The 19,557-nt window shown below is 36.9% G+C and overlaps 2 protein-coding genes across 3 annotated transcripts in view; one reads left to right on the top strand and one right to left on the bottom strand.

The window, feature by feature from the left end:
- Nucleotides 1–1,507: 1,507 nt before the first annotated feature.
- LOC112405583 (aminoacyl tRNA synthase complex-interacting multifunctional protein 1) lies at nt 1,508–18,723 on the bottom strand. The gene is made up of 4 exons (XM_024754041.1): nt 18,639–18,723; nt 6,579–6,712; nt 4,452–4,565; nt 1,508–1,710 (listed from the first exon to the last, which is right to left on the bottom strand). Coding segments are annotated over exons 1-4 (453 nt in total). The 5' UTR covers nt 18,641–18,723.
- A 268-nt stretch (nt 18,724–18,991) lies between these two features.
- The window catches only part of TBCK (TBC1 domain containing kinase), a 225,683-nt gene continuing 225,117 nt past the window's right edge, over nt 18,992–19,557 (top strand). Inside the window, exon 1 of one of the 2 annotated variants that reach the window (XM_024754047.1) lies at nt 18,992–19,263. The gene's annotated coding sequence lies outside the window, so the exon portion shown is untranslated. Of the gene's footprint in view, nt 19,268–19,557 lie in introns of both variants that reach the window. The other variant, XM_024754046.1, reaches the window with a different exon arrangement.

Raw genomic sequence — 19,557 nt, 5'->3', positions numbered from 1 at the left:
CATAGTGATTCCTCTGATGGATTTAAGCAAACTAAATTGAAAAGCTTCTGGAAAGGATTCACCATTCTAGTTGCCATTAAGAATATTTGTGATTCCTCTATGACATAAATCACAGCAAGATCCTTTCTGACCCACCTCCTAGAGTAATGGAAATAATGTTTTAAAAAAAAAAAAAAAAAAAGAATATTTGTGATTCATGGAAAGAGGTCAAATATCAACAGTAACAGGAGTCTGGAAGAAGCTGATTCTAATCCTCATATATAACTTGCGGGGTTCAAGATTTCAGTAGAGGAAGGAACTGCAGATGTGGTGGAAATAGCAAGAGAATTAGAAGTGGAGCTTGAAGATGTGACTAAACTGCTGCAATCTCATGATAAAATTTTAATGGATAAGGAGTTGCTTCTAATGGATGAGAAAAGAAAGTGGTTTCTTGATATGAAATCAACTCCTGGTGAAGGGGATGACAAGATTGTTGAGGATAACAAAGGATAACAAAGGATTTAGAATATTACATAAACTTAGTTGATAAAGCAATGGCAAGGTTTGAGAAGACTGACTCCAATTTGGAAAGAAATTCTACTGTGGGTAAAATGCTATCAAACAGCATGTGTGCTACAGAGAAACAGTTTGTGAGAGAAAGATTCAATCAGTACAGCAAACTTCACTGTTGTCTTATTTTAAGAAACTGCCACAGGCCCCCACCCTTCAGAAATCATGAGCCTGATCAGTTAGCAGCCCTCAACATTGAGAAAAGACTCTCCCCAAGCAAAAAGATGATGACTTGCTGAAGGTTCAGATGATGGTTAGCATGTGTTAGCAATAAAGTATTTTTAATTAAGTTATATACACTATTTTTTTTAGACACACTGCTTTTGAACATTTAACAGACTACAGTATAGTACAAACATAACTTTCATATGTACTAGGAAACCAAAAAATTCTTGTGACTTGCTTTCTTGTGATATTTGCTTTATTGCAGTGGCCTGGAATTGAACCTGCAATATCTCTGAGGTATGCTTGTGTAGGCTTTGGTAGCCAATTAAATATGAAATTGAGGGACAGGGACAAGTTAAGCTTGACTCTAAGATTTCTCCTCTAGTTGCCTAAGTGGACTGTGATATACTTTGCACTTCAGATCTTAATGGGTTCCTAAAACTTCAACACCCCCATGCTAGTTCAGAAATTCTGGTTTGACTGGAATATCCCTTTCCTATCTTCACAACTGGTTCTAAGCTAACTTTCTACCTGTGATTTCTCTGAAACTATCCCCTACATATACACCTAAATTCAGTCATACCAAACTACACATGAGCCTCTATACTTAACCTCTACTTTGTTTTTAGTTATGCTGGTCCCTCTACCTCAAATGCCACACTCTTACTCTGTCATCCTTTAGAGCCCAGGTTCCATGTTCCATTATCCTATTGTTCCTAACTTTAGTTCATAAAAGTCTGAACTTTCTTCTTGACACCATTATTATCAAAAATGCTGACAGGTGATAAACAAGTCAAGTGCCAAATAACTTCAACTGTTCAAAAATACCTTTCTTTTCAATTTTCTCTTTCATCTTTTCTCCTTCTCCTCCTCCTCCTTTTATCTGCTCTTTGGCACCAGAAGATATGGCTGTTATTGGTATAGACTGTGTCACATTTTCAGAAACCGCAGAATCAGCTTGCAGTGGAATACCAGATGGGAATGGTATCTGTTTTACTGAGAGAGAAAATGAAAATAATGTCGTTTATATTAAACAACAAACAAATGGAAAACTGTGAATAACAAATATGAACTCTTTATTTTTTTAATTGAAATATAGTTGTACAATATTATGTTACAGGTGTACAATATAGTGATTCACAATTTTTAAACGTTATACTCCATTTAGTTATTATAAAATATTGCCTATATTCCCCATAATGTACAATATATCCTTGTACAAACAATAGTTTGTACCTCTTAATCCCCAACTCCTATATTGCCCCTCCCCCTTCCCCTCTCCTGGGTGGTAACCACTGGTTTGTTTTCTAAATCTGTGTCAGCTTCTTTTTTATTATATTCACTAGTTTGTTACAATTTTTAGATTCCTCCTATAAATGATACAGTATTTGCCTTTTTCTGTCTGACTTATTTCACTCAGCATAATACCCTCTGAGTCCACACATGTTGCTGCAAATGGCAAAATTTCATGCTTTTTTATGGCTGAGCAGTACTCCACTGTGTTTGTATGTATATACTACATCTTCTTTATCCATTCATCTGTTGATGGACATTTAAGTTGCTTCCATATCTTGGCAATCGTAAACAATGCTGCTATGAACATTGGGGTACATGTATCTTTTTGAATTAGTGTTTTTGGTTTTTTGGATATATAACTAGGAGTGGAACTGCTGGGTCATATGGTAGAACATGAACTCTTCTTAAAAAGGAAATTCAGTGTGTATGATTATCAAGTCTCTACTATCTGAGACTGTAGAAAGGCTGCCAAGAAATTAAGTTTATTTTAACCATAAAAGAATAAATGCATTATTCTCCTTCAATCACTAATGATTAAACTGAGAAAATTTTAGATGGCAACAATGTAAGTTAATATTTATTATAAACTTACTATGTCCCAGACACTTTTCAAAATGCTTTATCTGAATTAACTCTTGTAATTCTCATAAATACCCTAAGCAATAGGTTTTATTCATATCCACATTTACAGATGATCAACCTGAGCCATACAGAAGTTAAGAAACTGGCCCATCACACACATAGTGAGTAAGGGAAGTAAGAATTTATACCCAGGTTGTCTATCTCCAGAGATTACACCCCCTCATGGTTTGGCAAGATGGCATGTTTTTCACTCAGGTTTTCTCTTAAGTTGAACAATCAACTGAAAAGATGTTTTAGTAACAATCATCAGACATAATGGAGAGAGATAGCAGCATTATTTGCCCATAATTCTGTTTCAAAAAACATTTTAAAGAAGTAAAGAAAATTGCTCCAGCAATGTTAAAAACATACTCACTGCCTAGTGAACATGGAAGAATAAAATCTTGTGAGGGATTTTGATGTGGCTTATATTCCAGCCAATATTCAAACCACTTTTCAGAGGTATTTTTAAGTTGTTTCAAGGCTTCTTTTAGTAATATGAAGCTCCATCTACCCCTATTTTATGTTTCAACAAGAGAGAATTCAGTACTTTAATTCAAACTGTTTGTTTCAGCATTTTATTAAGATCACAGCTTAAAAGTTTAATGTTTACAGGGAGATCTTCTAGAACTGGGAGAAATGAAAAGCAGTTTTACACTGCTAATATTTTACCTATTTAATTCTGCACATGTATTCCAAATCTCCTAATCTTGGAAAACATCAATTATTTTCAAGTGAAAATAATATTCTCTCCAGTTGATAGTTTTAAGCATACATTATTGGCTTCTTCCTCTTACTTTTACTTAGCTAGGGTAGAATGCATACTAGAGCATTCAGAATAACTTAGTGAGAGAATAAAGGTCAAAAGGGAGTAGTAAGACAGGGTTTCACTACACCTGGGCCTCCTTAATTCACCCAGGAAGGATTTTCTACAATATAATCAAATGTTTTTCCATGTGGTACTTTGAAATTATAATAGAACTATTCATACTATTAATGTCATTTTATAATAATGTGAATTTATCTAGAAACCTTTAAAATAATTCAATAAAAATTTTCATTTTTTTTTTCAACGTAAATGTTGGAATGATAATTATATGCTGACTTGGGTAACTTAAAACTAGTATTTGAGGGCTTCCCTGGTGGCACAGTGGTTGAGAGTCCGCCTGCCGATGCAGGGGACACAGGTTCGTGCCCCGGTCCGGGAAGATCCCACATGCCGTGGAGCGGCTGGGCCCGTGAGCCATGGCCGCTGAGCCTGCGCGTCCGGAGCCTGTGCTCCGCAACGGGAGAGGCCACAACAGTGAGAAGCCCGCGTAAAAAAAAAGTATTTGATTTCAGGCAAATGACTACACATCTCTAAACTTCAATGTGTAAAACAAGGATATTTGTATATATGTAATTTTAAGGATAAAATATATAATGTATATGAAGCACTTGGCACGTAGTGCCTGGCATAAAGCAAAACTTAGTAAATGTTACCTAAATATTATTATGGCTTATTTTCAACAACTATATAGTGACATAGTTGATGATGATCAAAGGAATAGTGATGATCAAGTTTAATAGGGAATAGTGATGATCACAGTACAGAGATTAGAAGTACAGAGATTAGAAGTACAGCTTTCTGAACTCCAGCTTTGACACTTTTTGCATGATCTTAGGCAAGATCATTTATTTGCATTTTCTAAGTCTATATTTTCTCTTCAGTATAAGAGGATAAATGCATGAATGCGTGAGTAACCAAGCATAAAACCTAACTTAATAAACAATATAATTATTATTATGAATAAAAACCTATCATTTCTGTAATTAATCACCTCCATTTTGAATTTCTGCCTTAATTAGCTCTTGTTTCAATTCTTCAATTTCTTTCTTCAATTTAGCATTTTCAACTCGAAGTTTCTTCTCTTCTCTCAAAGTTGCCTGCAAAACTGGGATCAAGAACAACCAGTTAAGATACAGCTGTTTTCTAAAAGGTTTCTTATGGATACTACTTAAAAAAAGCATAGCCAGTTTAAACAAAGCTAGTAACCAAATGTTTGGCCAGTTTCTTTATATCAGTTTAGTATTTATTAAAATAACACGATATTTAAAAGAGAGAAAAAGGGGAAAAAATCTGTGAAGTAATAACAACATAAAAGGTTTTGTTTATCAATCATTTTCCTAGCTTTTATAAACATTCTTATGAACCTGGCTCAGAGTGTCAGTAACAGGTTAACTGTAAGAAAGAGAGACAAATATTAGACATATTAAACTTTTTAAAAAGTCTAAGATCTAATAATGATACCAAACAATAAAAAAAATTCTCATTTCTTCCTTTTTAGTGATTACCTTGTAAAAGGAACTGAATAATCTTTTACTCCTAATGTCTCAAAAGTTAAGCTGGTCAAACATTTAGTGAATGAAATAACTTCAAAGATTTGCTCAACACATAATATTCGAGGTCAGCAATAAGGTATACAAAAATATAAAAGAAAAACAGTGATTCTTGGTGGGGTTGCTACTGCTTGCTAGGTGGGATTTTGAAAATCTGTGGGAGTATTTTTTGTTGTCACAAATAATGGGAGTCACTACTGGCATTTGTTAGGCAGGGGTCAGGGATGCCAGATGTCCTGAAATATACTAGATATTCCAGTAAAATGAAGAACCGTCTTACATTCTGCAGGATTTTGCAGCGGCCCATTGTACATTTGTATAAGTGAAACTCCTGTTAATTATTTGAGCCTAGATCCTAATTACTTTTTATATATAAACATTCTTAAACATTTTCATTATACTCTGAATTTTCTAGGAATCAAGTACCACGTAAATCAAGAGTAGACTGTACTTTGTTTTGTTCAAGAGCTTTACATAAAGAATCATTCATCATTCTGAGTAAATCAAAAACATGACTGAAAGCTGCTTTTGGTATCTGAGTTGTCTATACAAAGGCACACTACTGTATCAATCTGTATTATACCTGTTGCATTTTTGGTGATACCATGTATGTGAACCATGTAGCATGTGACCCTCTCATATGTCAGGCAGTATAGTCCTGCCTAAGTATTTACTTACTGAAATACACATTTTTATTATTACTACTATTCACAAATTACTTCTTTTTTAATTCTCTTCTATATTACATATATCTCTAATCTCTTCATCTTACTAATGAAAATATTAAGAATTTTTAAAAATAAGAAAAATCCTTTTAAAATTTTAAGAAAAATAATAACAATGTTTATAAAACATTATAAAAATAATTAAAACAGTATTTAAAATTAAGAAAAAAATTGATAATGGGAAAAACTTTTAGAGAATGAATGTAGGATTCTATAAGCCATTCAGTTTTATGTAGCAAAGAAAAGCATTTATTTCTATAAGTGATGGTAAAGATTCTGGAATTTTCATAACATTAACATTGGCTATTGAGAAATAAAATATACTTAAACAAACAAAACAGAAAACAACCTAAATTTTAAAAGCAGAAATTCAGATTTGATATTTTTTGTATGCACCATAGCAATTTCCATGTAAAACTTAAGCACTGGAAAAAATGTAAAAATCATTTCAGAAAATACCCTAGCAGAGAGTAATGTGAAAGTATACATTTTCTTCTATACAAGGTTAGAGGAGATATTTGAGTTCATGTTTGACTCCACTCAATTTTATTCATTTTTAATCTCTAATTCTATACCAACTTATTTTAAGTATTTTCTTTTATCAGTCTTAAAATAATGTTGTTTTCTCTAAATATCACATATTCACTATACACCAATTCTAGCTTATCTTAACCCTATATTATTTCACTCATAATTGTAATATTAAAGGAATATAAAACTCATCATAAAGTTTGTGAAGTAATAATATAGGTGGTAAACATATATATATTTTTTTGCTATGTTAATATATGAATTCATTTTAAGTTATCCCCCTAGAAAATTTAAATTTTCAAATTTCCTTACTTGCTTTCTCCTTAAGAAGAGCAACTTGCTGCTTAAGATATTCAATAATTTGATCTGCCTCGGCACCCTTCTGTTCCAGTCTCTTGAGAACGGCATCACTGGTTGCCATTTTTGCCAAGAAACGGCAGAAAATCCTAAGTGAAAAAATGGAAGTGATACATTATACTGTAGAATGAATAAATTTATTGTACAGGACACCATGAACAAGCAGTATGAGACGAAAAACATTTTCTACCGTAACAGAACAATGTTAGAAAAATACTCTCCTCTGAAGAGCAACAAACCAAACAAGAGGCAGAAATGTTAATAGATTAATTCCTCATTCTGTTTGGAAAAGAAAATCAATTTTTTCCTAAAAGCATGAAAACATGCTATTTAATCATATTTTAGGTTGGAAAGTTATTAAAAAAGCTTTAAAATACTACAGAATACTATGACATAAGATAGGAACACTAAGGGACAGAATAACAACAACCTTAACTAAGGGATAACTGAGTACCACACCTGAGTTGCAAAGTAAAGACAATTGCTGAATTCCTTTTTTGTATGTTTCTTTCATATATTGGATATTTCTACTGTTTATTTAATTATACACAAACTTACAAGTAAGGAAGAACATGTAAACTAGGAAAGACAAATATTAAAAGAAAAAGGTCGACAAATAGGAAAACACCAATATTAAACACATACCTACTCAGAAATAATTATCAGTATATATATACTGTATCCTTTGTAAAAAATTTGAATTAGAATTTTAACTTTATAATAATGCATAGAAATTAGAAAACAAGATATCAGTAAGCAGAAAAATGCATATATAAGCAAAATTCTGAGATTAATTCATCACGTTAAAGTTCTAACTGCCAAATGTTAAGACAAATAGTCACACTCAGAAAAGACACGGTTAATCATTAACAATACTAGGAACTTTGTCCCTAATTTAACATCAATTTATAATCCAAAGTATGCCACAAGCATTGCTGAAATAATTCTAATTTTAAATAAATGATATACTCAATAAACAGTGAAATTTTTTGATAAAAAAATGGCTAGTAGTGGACAAGATTGCTTTAAATTTCAAATTATTAGGCAATAACCATCCTATATAAAGAACATTCTAAGATGTTTACTATTTTTATAAAAAGAAAACCAACCCCAAAACACTTGATGCTAAAGTTGACAATTTATGATATGGAAGCAATTTAAAAAACCCTATAAAAATAAAGTTGCTAGTAATGAAGAAAATATAAATGGGGGGTGGGTGGTTAACCTGGAAAAGTCACAGTAAACTCCTCATCGACTATTATTTAATAGTTTAGAAAATGCAGAGGAAAAAAGTTACCAAAATGAAAATGAATATATAACCTTTTAAATTCTGCCAATTTTTACCAAAAGTGAATACAGAATACCCTGTTACTCCTCAAATGTCTGCAAAGCCAGAATCTTAGAGAAAACAATGTTAGTAACAGAGAAATCTTAGTGGAAAACACATTCACACATGTAAGCCACGAAGTCTTAAAAGAGAGAATAGACAAGGATCCTACACAACCATTTTTAGTTTTTTAAGGAACCACCATATTGTTCTCCATAGTGGCTGTGTCAATTTACATTCCCACCAACAGTGCAAGAGGGTTCCCTTTTCTCCACACCCTCTCCAGCATTTGTTGTTTGTAGATTTTCTGATGATGCCCATTCTAACTGGTGTGAGGTGATACCTCACTGTAGTTTTGATTTGTATTTCTCTAATAATTAGTGATGTTGAGCAGCTTTTCATGTGCTTCTTGGCTCTCTGTGTCTTCTTTATGATTGCCATGGATAGGACTTCCAACACTATGTTGAATAATAGTGGTGAGAGTGGACATCCTTGTCTTGTTCCTGATCTTAGAGGAAATGCTTTCAGTTTTTCACCATTGAGAATGATGTTTGCTGTGGGTTTGTCATATACGGCCTTTATTATGTTGAGGTAGGTTCCCTCTATGCCCACCTTCTGGAGAGTTTTTATCATACATCGGTGTTGAATTGTCAAAAGCATTTTCTGCATCTATTGAGATCATCATATGGTTTTTATTCTTCAATTTGTTAATATGGTGTATCACATTGATTGATTTACATATTATGAAGAATCCTTGCATCCCTGGGATAAATTCCACTTGATCATGGTGTATGATCCTTTTATTGTGTTGTTGGATTCTGTTTGTTGGTATTTTATTGAGGATTTTTGCATCTATATCATCAGTGATATTGGGCTATAATTTTTGTGTAGTATCTTTGTCTGGTTTTGGTATCAGGGTGATGGTGGCCTCATAGAATGAGTTTGGGAATGTTCCTTCCTCTGCAACTTTTGGAAGAGTTTGAGAAGGATGGGTGTTAGCTCTTTAAATGTTTGATAGAATTCACCTGTCAAGCCATCTGGTCCTGGACTTTTGTTTGTTGGAAGATTTTTAATCAGTTTCAATTTCATTACTTGTGATTGGTCTGTTCATATTTTCTATTACTTCCTGGTTCAGTCTTGAAAGGTTACACGTTTCTAAGAATTTGTCCATTTCTTCCAGGTTGTCCATTTTATTGGCATAATGTTGCTTGTAGTAGTCTCTTAGGATGCTTTGTATTTCTGCGGTGTCTGTTGTAACTTCTCCTGTTTCATTTCTAATTTTATTGATTAGAGTCCTCTCCTTCTTTTTCTTGATGAGTCTGGCTAATGGTTTATCAATTTTATCTCAAACAACCAGCTTTTAGTTTTATTGATCTTTGCCACTTTTTACCTTGTTTCTATTGCATTTATTTCTGCTCTGAATTTTATGATTTTTTTTCTTCTTCTAACCTTGGGTTTTGCTTGCTCTTCATTCTGTAGTTCCTCTAGGTGTAAGGTTAGATTGTTTATTTGAGATAGTTCTTGTTTCTTGAGGTAGACTTGTATAGCTATAAACTTCCCTTAGAACTGCTTTTGCTGCACCCATAGGTTTTGGATCGTCATGTGTTCATTGTTATTTGTCTCTAGGTATTTTTTGATTTCCTCTTTGATTTCTTCAGTGATCTCTTGGTTATTTAGTAATGTATTGTTTAGCCTCCATGTGTTTGTGTTTTTTATGTTGTTTTCCCTGTAATTCATGTCTAATCTCATAGCATTGTGGTCAGAAAAGATGCTTGATATAATTTCAATTTTCTTAAATGTACTGTGGCTTGATTTGTGACCCAAGATGTTATCTATCCTGGAGAATGTTCCATGTGCACTTGAGAAAAAAGTGTTATCTGCTGTTTTGGGTTGGAATGTCCTATAAATATCAATTAAATCTATCTGGTCTATTGTGTCATTTAAAGCTTCTGTTTCCTTATTTATTTTCATTTTGGATGTTGTGTCCATTGCTGTACGTGAGGTGTTAACGTCCCCCACTATTACTGTGTTACTGTCAATTTCCTCTTTTATAGCTGTTAGCAGTTGCCTTATGTATTGAGCTGCTCCTATGTTGGGTGCTTATATAATTGTTATTTCTTCTTGGATTGATCCCTTGATCATTATGTAGTGTCCTTCCTTGTCTCTTGTAACATTGTTTATTTTAAAGTCTATTTTATCTGATATGAGTATAGATACTCCAGCTTTCTTTTGATTTCCATTTGCATGGAATATCTTTTTCCATCCCCTCACTTTCAGTCTGTATGTGTCCCTAGGTCTGAAGTGGGTCTCTTGTAGACAGCATATAGATGGGTCTTGTTTTTGTATCCATTCATCCAGTCTTTGTCTTTTGGTTGGGGCATTTAATCCATTTACATTCAAGGTTATTATCAATATGTATGCTCCTATTACCATTTTCTTAATTATTTTGGGTTTGTTTTTGTGGGTCTTTTTCTTGTGTTTCTCGCTGAGAGAAGTTTCTTAGCATTTGTTGTAAAGCTGGTTTGTGGTGCGGAATTCTCTTAGCTTTTGCTTGTCTGAAAAGCTTTTGAGTTCTCCATCGCATGTGAATGGGATCCTTGCAGGGCAGAGTAATCTTGGTTGTAGGTTCTTCCCTTTCATCACTTTAAGTACATCCTGCCAGTCCCTTTTGGCCTGCAGTTTCTGCTGAAAAGTGAGCTGATAACCTTACAGGGATTCCTTTGTATGTTATTTTTTGTTTTTCCCTTGCTGCTTTTAATATTTTTTCTTTGAATTTAATTTTTGTTAGTTTGATTAATATGTGTCTTGGTGTGTTTTTCTGGTTTATCCTGTATGGGACTCTCTGTGCTTCCTGGAATTGGGTGACTATTTCCTTTCCCATCTTAGGGAAGTTTTCAACTATAATCTCTTCAAATATTACACCCTTTATTTTTCTCTTCTTCTTCTGCGACCCCTATAATTCGAATGTGGTGTTGTCCCAGAGGTCTCTGAGATTGTCTTCAATTCATTTTTTTTCTTTATTCTGCCCCTCAGCAGTTATTTCCACCATTTTGTCTTCCAGCTCACTTATTCGTTATTCTGCCTCAGTTATTCTGATATTGATTCCTTCTAGTGTATTTTTCATTTCAGTTATTGTGTTCTTTGTTTGCTCTTTAATTGTTCTAGATCTTTGTTAAACATTTCTTGTGTTTTCTCAATCCGTGCCTCCATTCTATTTCCAAGATTCTGGATCTTCTTTATTATTATTACTCTGAATTCTTTTCCAGGTAGATTGCCTGTTTCCTCTTCATTTATTTCATCTTCTGTAGGTTTTTACCTTGCTCCTTCATCTGTGACATATTTTTTGTCATCTCATCTTTTTTGTTGTTGTTTAATAAGTGGGATTATGAAAAAAAAAAAAAAAAGTGGGATTATGTTCCTGTCTTACTGGTTGTTTGGCCTGAGACTTTTAATAGTGGGGTTTTTAGGCTATTGGGCAGAGCTGGGTCTTGGTGCTGAGATGAGGAATTCTGTGAGACCTCACTCCGACGGATATTCCCTGGGGTCTGAGGTTCTCTGTTAGTCCAGTGGTTCAGACTCAGAGCTCCCACCTCAGGAGCTTGAGTCCAACCCCGGGCTCATGAACCAAGATCCTGCAAGCTGCCTGGTGTGGCAGAAAAAAAGAAGCAAAAAACACAACAATAACAAAGTAAAAAATAAAATTAGACTAGGAAACTAACAGATATGTTAGTAAGAATATAAAAAAAATGTAGATGAATCAAGAACTGGAAGGTTTATCAGTATCACAATACTAAAAAAGAGGAGGGAAAAGAAAAAAAAGAAATACAGGGGGCAAAGACCTTGGCTGTGGACGGTGGGGCCTATGCAAGGGTGAGGTTTGGGTGGTAGGCAGGGCCAATTCTCAGGACCCACAGGGCTGGAAAAGGCTCTGGGGGCTGTGGGGGTTGGGCTTAGGCTCAAGGAACAGAAGGGGCCCAGATGTGCCCCCCAAACCCTGGTCTCAAGAGGGCAGGGGACCTCACCTCAGAGCCCTGCAGGCTTCATGGGCTCGAGTGAGTGGAGACAGTGCCCTCCTCTCCTGCTCTTCCAGTCTGGGAGGGCCCCTCCCACCTGCCTCTCCTGTTCTCCCCTAAGCCTCCTTCCTATGCCCCCAAGGACCCACATGACCTGGAGGGGGCTTTGGAGGGCAGGGGAATCACCCTGGGAGCTCAGCAGGCTCCCCAGGCTCGAGTGGGCAGGGCAATCGCCCTCTGCTCCTCTCCCACTCATCCTGGATGGCCCCTCCTGCCTGCGTCTCCTGATCTCCCTAGCCTCCCTCCTATGCCCCCAAGGACCCACGCAGCCTGGATGGGGGTTTGGCGGGCAGGGGCTGGCCTGGGAGCTCAGCAGGCTCCCCATGCCAGAGTGGATGGGGCAATCGCTCTCCACTCCTCCTGGAGGGCCCCTCCCACCTGCCTCTCCTGATCTCTCCGGCCTCAGCGGTGCCAATTCTGTCTGGCCTCCAGTTCTCCTCCCCTCAGCCCCCCTACATCCTACCAGTTCACTTTGGGGTTCCTCCCATCTTCTTGGGCATCAGAGGTCCCCACCAGCGGCTGGCAGGCACCCTGGTTGTGGGGAGACGCTAACTCCGTGTCTTCCCACACAGCCATCTTGACTCTGCCTCTGGATTAATTTCTAATCAGGTCTATGTGTTGACAAACCTGTTCTCAAATATTAAGAACTATTTATTGATTTTTAGAATTAGAAGCTCTGGAAACAGGTTTTCTAGTACTTGTTGATTAACTGTCATTTAAACTTTTCAAAAATACAAGTAGGATGCATAAGTTTATGTCAATGTTTTCTAGTAGTATGCAGATAATGATTGCTACCACAGGTAGGAGAGCATAGTTTTTTTTTAAAAAGCATTTACAGCCAACAAATCTTGGCTGAATCACATACTACCAGCTGTGTGACAAACTTGGTAAAGGTACTTAACTTCTCTATGCTTCATGTTCTTAATTTATAAAGTGAGGATACTTTCACCTGATTTCACCTACTTCCTTAGCATCTCCTTTTTCTTATCCCTTCAATGCTGATGTTCTCAACAGTTTGATCCTGAACTCTAGTCTCCTCTAGGAATTATAAATGGTCACCAAACAGATCAGTATTTGAAACAACTGAATGTGAATGCCTTTAAGCAAGGCAAAACAGACTTCACCCACCATTCCCTGTTTGCCATTTATGTTACTTGCCAGGTCCCTATACATAACACATTCATGACCCAAATTTTACTTATGGTCCCTGATTTTGAGCATGCGCCAGATTTATAGTAGGAAGCAAGATTAAACATGTTCCTTGTACTCACTACACTTTAGACAAATGGGAGACACACAGAAAACTGGAGAAAAATTTTTAAAAGAGGTTATGTTTAGAGCAACACTGTTAGCTTAACAACATCATTGCTTAAAGCTCAGAAAAATGTTTTGCCATTCAACCCAGCGCTCATTTCACTACTCTGTGTAAACTGCTCCAGTGATTTTCAATTTTACATTGAGTACCTGCTGGATTTCAAACCTTCAGAAGTTTCCTTAGTCTCCTCTGAACATTTTTTTTTTGGGGGGGTGGGGTATGCGGGCCTCTCACTGTTGTGGCCTCTCCCATTGTGGAGCACAGGCTCCAGACGCGCAGGCTCAGAGGCCATGGCTCATGGGCCCAGCTGCTCCACGGCATGTGGGATCTTCCCGGACCAGGGCACAAACCCGTGTCCCCTGCATCAGCAGGCAGACTCTCAACCACTGTGCCACCAGGGAACCCCGTCCTCCGAACTTTTAATATGCTAACACGTAAAGGGTTTCTCACAGATGATAAAGTTAATAATAATAGGTAACATTTGAAGAGCATTTACTGTGGGCTGGCTAAATGCTTTACACAGATCATCTACAAATACAGTAATTATCTCCATTATACAGAGAAGAAAACTTGACTTAAAATTAATTTGCCAATTAATGTGGCTAGTTAGTAAATGATTGAAACTTAGGTCTGTCTGATTCTGGAGTTATTTCTTTTAATGCCCAAGCTATAATTTCTGTAAAGGATATACTTATGAAGCATTTCCCAAAGTATTTAACCATGGAATACTAAGCAAGGAACATCTAATTAACATTTATTTGAACTAGTATTTTCTAAAACAGTTTGGGAATTCTGGCTTAGTCTGCATCAAAATTAAAAAAAAAGATTATGTGATTAAAATAGATATAATACTTAATCGCATGCACAGTAATTACAAATCTAAAACACTGACAGGAAAACAGTACACTGAGTATGTTAACTGTATTTGGATAGTAAGAGTCAAGACTTTTTTTTCTTTTTCCTACACTTAATTTAAAAAAATAAACATTTTTTATGATAAAAGGCTTTTGAAAAGTATTATCTAAATTATTCTGCCCTTTCACATTAATTCTGTTCTTCTCAACATAATCACCATATTTCATCAAACCTAAAAAGCTACTGTAAGATGCCACTAATCATAAAATCGGGTGAAGCTGGTTTTAGAAAATACATGAATTTAGACTACATCTGAACCATTAAAACACACACATAAAAGATTACTTCAGAGATTCCTATCATTTCTAAATGACTTCCCTTTACCTCAGCAATCTCTACAGTAGTCTTCCCCACTGATTTTTGAAATTGCCAGTACTTTTTAAAAATTAACAAACCCCCTACCCTGGGCTCTCAATGTTAGGAAACAAACATAAACTACTGCTTTGAAATGGAAGTTTAAATGGCAGACCTTCATTTTTACTTTATAGTATAGAGAACTCCACAAAAATTTGGAAGTGATTCTCTTTCTCAAAATATCTGATTTCACTGTTTCAGAATTGCAATTAGGTAAAAATTTATATTCTCCTTAGACACTCTAAGTATTGTATTTCATCATATATAAGATACCATCAATTGTAAAATGACTCCAATCATAAGATGCTGCATTATTTTGGGTACCATTAAGGAAAAAAACCACGGCTGATTTAACTGACCTAATGTTCTCTTACACTTAGTCACATCCTGTATTATGTACTGAAATACCTGTTTTGAATTTAGCCCTATTTTTATCTTATATCACTCTTGTGTTTCCATGAATTTCTTTTTTGAAAACTGAAGTATAGTTAATTTACAATGTTGTGTTAGTTTCAAGTATATAGCAAAGTGATTGTTTTATATATATATTTCCTTTTTCAGAGTCTTTACAGTACAGGTTATTACAAGACACTGAGTATATTTCCCTGTGCTATATAGTACGTCCTTATTTACATATTTTATATATAGTAGTGTATATATGTTAATCCCAAACTCCTAATTTATTTCTTCCATGTATTTCTGCAAACACAGTAACTTTTTATTTAAGTGCTAAATGATCTTTTAAAGGATACTTAAGAGATTAAACTCAACAACTATGCACCAACAGTACACACAACTCAACTGAACTAATGACAATATTATCAGTTATAACCAAGTTTGCATAAGTTGGGCAGTGACAACGATGTCACAGCTGCTATTTAGTGTATAATGAGTTTAAAACTTTGAATACCCCACTATTTCAGAGCTATAAATATGAGAAAAATATGCCTCTCAGAACTAGTGAACTACAGTAATTTTAATCACTTTTTTCTCTCTTCTACCACCACCCCTATTCTTACCTTCCAAACTTCTTTCCTCCATTTGTTTTGTAATCTAATCACCAAGCTACCCCACTCTAAGAACACCTTTATTACAGTTCTACACAATGCTGCTCTAGGTTAAAACTCCTGCTAGGATTTAAAACATGTCAAAAGTCAGAATTTTTAAACAGGTAAATTAAAAAATTAAACATTTTGAGAAATATTTGTCAAAACACAGAAAGATATAAAACTATGCTTTTTGTGAAAGTTCATTTTATTCTTTTTGTTTTTCTTCTAAGTATGTGATCAGTGAATGAATTCAAATGCCAGCTATGCCACTCATTAGCTGTGTGACTTTCTTTTTTTTCATTATTGAAGTATAGTTAATTTACAATGTTGTGTTAGTTTCAGGTGTGCAGCAAAGTAATTCATATATACATCCTTTTCCAGATTCTTTTCCCATATAGGTTGTTACAAAATATTGAGTATAGTTCCCCATGCTATACAGTAGGTCCTTGTTATTTATCTGTTTTATATATAGTAGTGTGTATAAGTTACTCCCAATTTCCTAATTTACCCCCCCTCCCCACATACTTTTCCCCTTTGGTAACCATAAGTTTGTTTTCTATGTCTGAGTCTGTTTCTGTTTTGTAAATAAGTTCATTTTTAGATTCCACATATAAGTGATATCATATACTTGTCTTTCTCTGTCTGACTTCATTTCATATGATAATCTCTAGGTCCATCCACTACAAATGGCATTATTTCATTCTTTTTATGGCTGAGTAATATTCCATTGTGTGTGTGTGTATGTATATATATACACCACATTTTCTCTATCCATTCATCTCTTGATGGATATTTAAGTTGCTTCCATGTGTTGCCTATTGTAAATAATGCTTCAGTGAACACCGGGGTGCATGTATCTTTTTGAATTATAGTTTTCTCCACATATATTCCCAGAAATAGGACTGCAGGATCATACTGTAGCTCTATTTTTAGTTTTTTAAGGAACCTCCATACTGTTCTCCATAGCGGCTGTACCAATTTACATTCCCACCAACAGTGCAAGAGGGTTCCCTTTCCTCCACACCCTCTCCAGCATTTATTACTTGTAGACTTTTTGATGATGGCCATTCGAACTAGTGTGAGGTGATACCTCACTATAGTTTTTATTTGCATTTCTCTAATAATTAGCGACACTGAGCATCTTTTCATGTGTCTCTCGGCCATCTGCATGTCTTCTTTGGAGAAATGTCTATTTAGATCTTCTGCCCATTTCTTGATTGGGTTGTAAGATGAACACTACAATAGTCCAGTTAACATCCTTTACCATACATAGTTACAATTTTTTTCTTGTGATGAGAACCATCAAGATCCAGTCTCCTAGCTATTTTCTAATATGCAAAACAGTATTATTAACTATAGTCACCATGCTGTACATTACATCCCCATGACTTATTCATTTTATTTGTATTTATGCTTGATTGTTTTTCTCTACTCACCAGAGAGACTTCTTCCCGTTTACTAATGAGGACACTGAGGATCCTGGAGGGCTTAAGGGATGGCTATGAGGGTATGGCTAAGAGAAGACAGTCCACGTGTTTCAGATACTACGGACATTAACACAGAAAACCTTTTTGTCCAGTGACATATGCATAAAATTTTAAAAGGGGTATGTCTAGGTCTCCCATGGCCCACTTACCAAACAAGGTCATGTTTTAGCGGGCTCAGATTTTCCCCAATAGGATTTAACCAAACCTTCCCACTCACAGATGTACTCACCACTATCTTTCTTCCATTTCTTAACCAAAAACACAGTTAATAACAGTAGCCACTACTTTAATGGGCCTGGCACATTACATAGTCATTTAATCTTTGTAACCTTGTGAGACAATAAGGTTATAGAAAAACTCAGAGAAATTATGTGACTTGTCTAAATCCATTCAAATGTTAAATGGTAAAGCCATGATTTTAACTCGTGTTTGTTACTCCTAACCTCACACTACAAGTCATTTTAAAAGTGTTTCCAAACCTAATTAAAGAAAATTAACTGGCCATCCATTAAAATTCTTGCATACCTAAATTAAGAGCACTAAGAATCTGACTGGTCATTTCTTACCACCCCTAGTCAAGCCACTATCATATCTCCTCTGGATTTATGTAAAAGCCTCCTAACTGGTGTTTCTTCCACCTTATTCCCTCCAGTCTATTCTTGAGAGCAGCCAGAGAGATTCTTTTAAAAAGGAAGTATGTACTCCACTGCTCAAAACCCTCCAATGGGTTAGACGTCCTCAAGATCCTTCATGATCTATTCCGGATCTCTGATTCTTTCTTCAGCTTTAGTTGCTTCACTCAACCCTGACCTACAGGCTTCCTTGCTGTTCAGGAGAGTTCCTGCCTGATGGCTTTTGCAATGTCTGGTCCGTCTGCCTGACTGCACCTCCCCAAAACAGCCTAACGATTACTCTCTTGCTTCTGTCAGCTCTTTACTGAAGAGTGATCTTTTCAGTGAGACCTTCCTTGGCCATCCTAAAATTTCAACCTATATCCTCCTTCCCGGCTTCACTATTTTTGTTTTCAGCAGTCATTACAACCTAAGATACGGTATGCTTTTCTTAACTTTGTTTAGTATGTAAGTTCAATAAAATGTGAACCACAGGGAGACAGGAATTTTTGTCTGTTTTGTTCATTGCTTTTTACCAGGATGCCTAAAACAGTGTTTAGAACATGGTGGGCGCTAAATAACTACTTGCGGAATAAACGAATTCCTGTCACCACCTCCCGGTTCTCTCACACATGCAAAAATAAACATGTTTGTGCATATATCTTTTCCAGTAACATCCTTCCCCTCGGCCCCGCATCCCATTTCTCAAACTTGGCTCCTTCAAAAGGTCCCAAGCTGTTCCCTACTTCCTCATGCCAAGATTGGCGCTGCTGTGGGCCGACTTCCCCGCAGGCCAGGTCCTATTATCCGAAGGCCACTAAGGGACAGGGGACTCTTATGTTCGCAATCCCCGTACCCCGGGACCCTCTGAGGACGACACTCACATGTAACGGTGAACAGACGGAACCTCGGCCGTCTCGGCCCGGAGCCGGTAAGGACAGCCTCCCGCTCACGAAGGCAGCGAGAAAGGACCCAATGAGGTGTCCTCGCTAAACGCCTGAGCGGTCCACAAATTCTTCTTCAAATTCAGTGGCCCCCTTCCCGTGCGCAGCCACACCACACTCCCCGTCGCCCATTCCTTCAGCCAATAACGCCAACCATTCCGCACCTCTTCCTCGGTCTCTGTATTTTATCGCCAGGTTGGGCGAGGGGCAAGACGCCGGACGTCGGGGTCTTTCTTTAGAGTTCCGTCGCGTACGCTGTGAGGTCAGAGGAAAAGGCCGAGCTGAGGGTGGTTGTGGGGAGAGCTGGGAGCTGTCAGCGGAGAGCGCGGGGGTCGCTCTCCTGCCGGAGGCGAGGCAGGCAACTCCGGCTGATTTAAGCTGGCGGGCAAGGGGCAACCTCTGAGCTCCCGGCGCTCCAGGAGCAGCCTCTTGTAGAAGCACCTGAAATGCAGGGTCTGGTGCACTAAGCAATAGCGGCAACACCAGCTCCAGCGACAGCTCTGGGGCCCTGTGTAGGAGCTCCATCCCCTTGTCTTTGTGTCCGCCTGCGTCCCCAGACCCAGAGGCAGGTATTTGGGTTTCCCAGTTTTCTGTATCGTAGTGGTCGGGGCTGGTGGGAGGTAGAGGAAGGTCAGGTGCAGCGAGCGGCCTCGCATTTCCGCCGTGAGTGATAGAGACCACCGGTGCAGCTGCTGGCTGCTGAGTACCGTCTCCATCCCTAGCTACAGCCCGCCTTCCCCCTACACACCTGAGTCCTTTGAGGACTGCAGGCGGCTCTTAGAAAGGATCTTCCACCTGACCGTTTCAGAGAATTTGGAATCGGCTCTCCCGTTGCTCAACATAGATTAAACTCTTGCTT

Source organism: Neophocaena asiaeorientalis, unplaced genomic scaffold, assembly GCF_003031525.2.
Source record: "Neophocaena asiaeorientalis asiaeorientalis breed wild unplaced genomic scaffold, Neophocaena_asiaeorientalis_V1.1 scaffold189, whole genome shotgun sequence".
In the NCBI taxonomy this organism is placed as follows: domain Eukaryota; kingdom Metazoa; phylum Chordata; class Mammalia; order Artiodactyla; family Phocoenidae; genus Neophocaena; species Neophocaena asiaeorientalis.
This window is presented reverse-complemented; position numbering and strand designations above follow the sequence as displayed.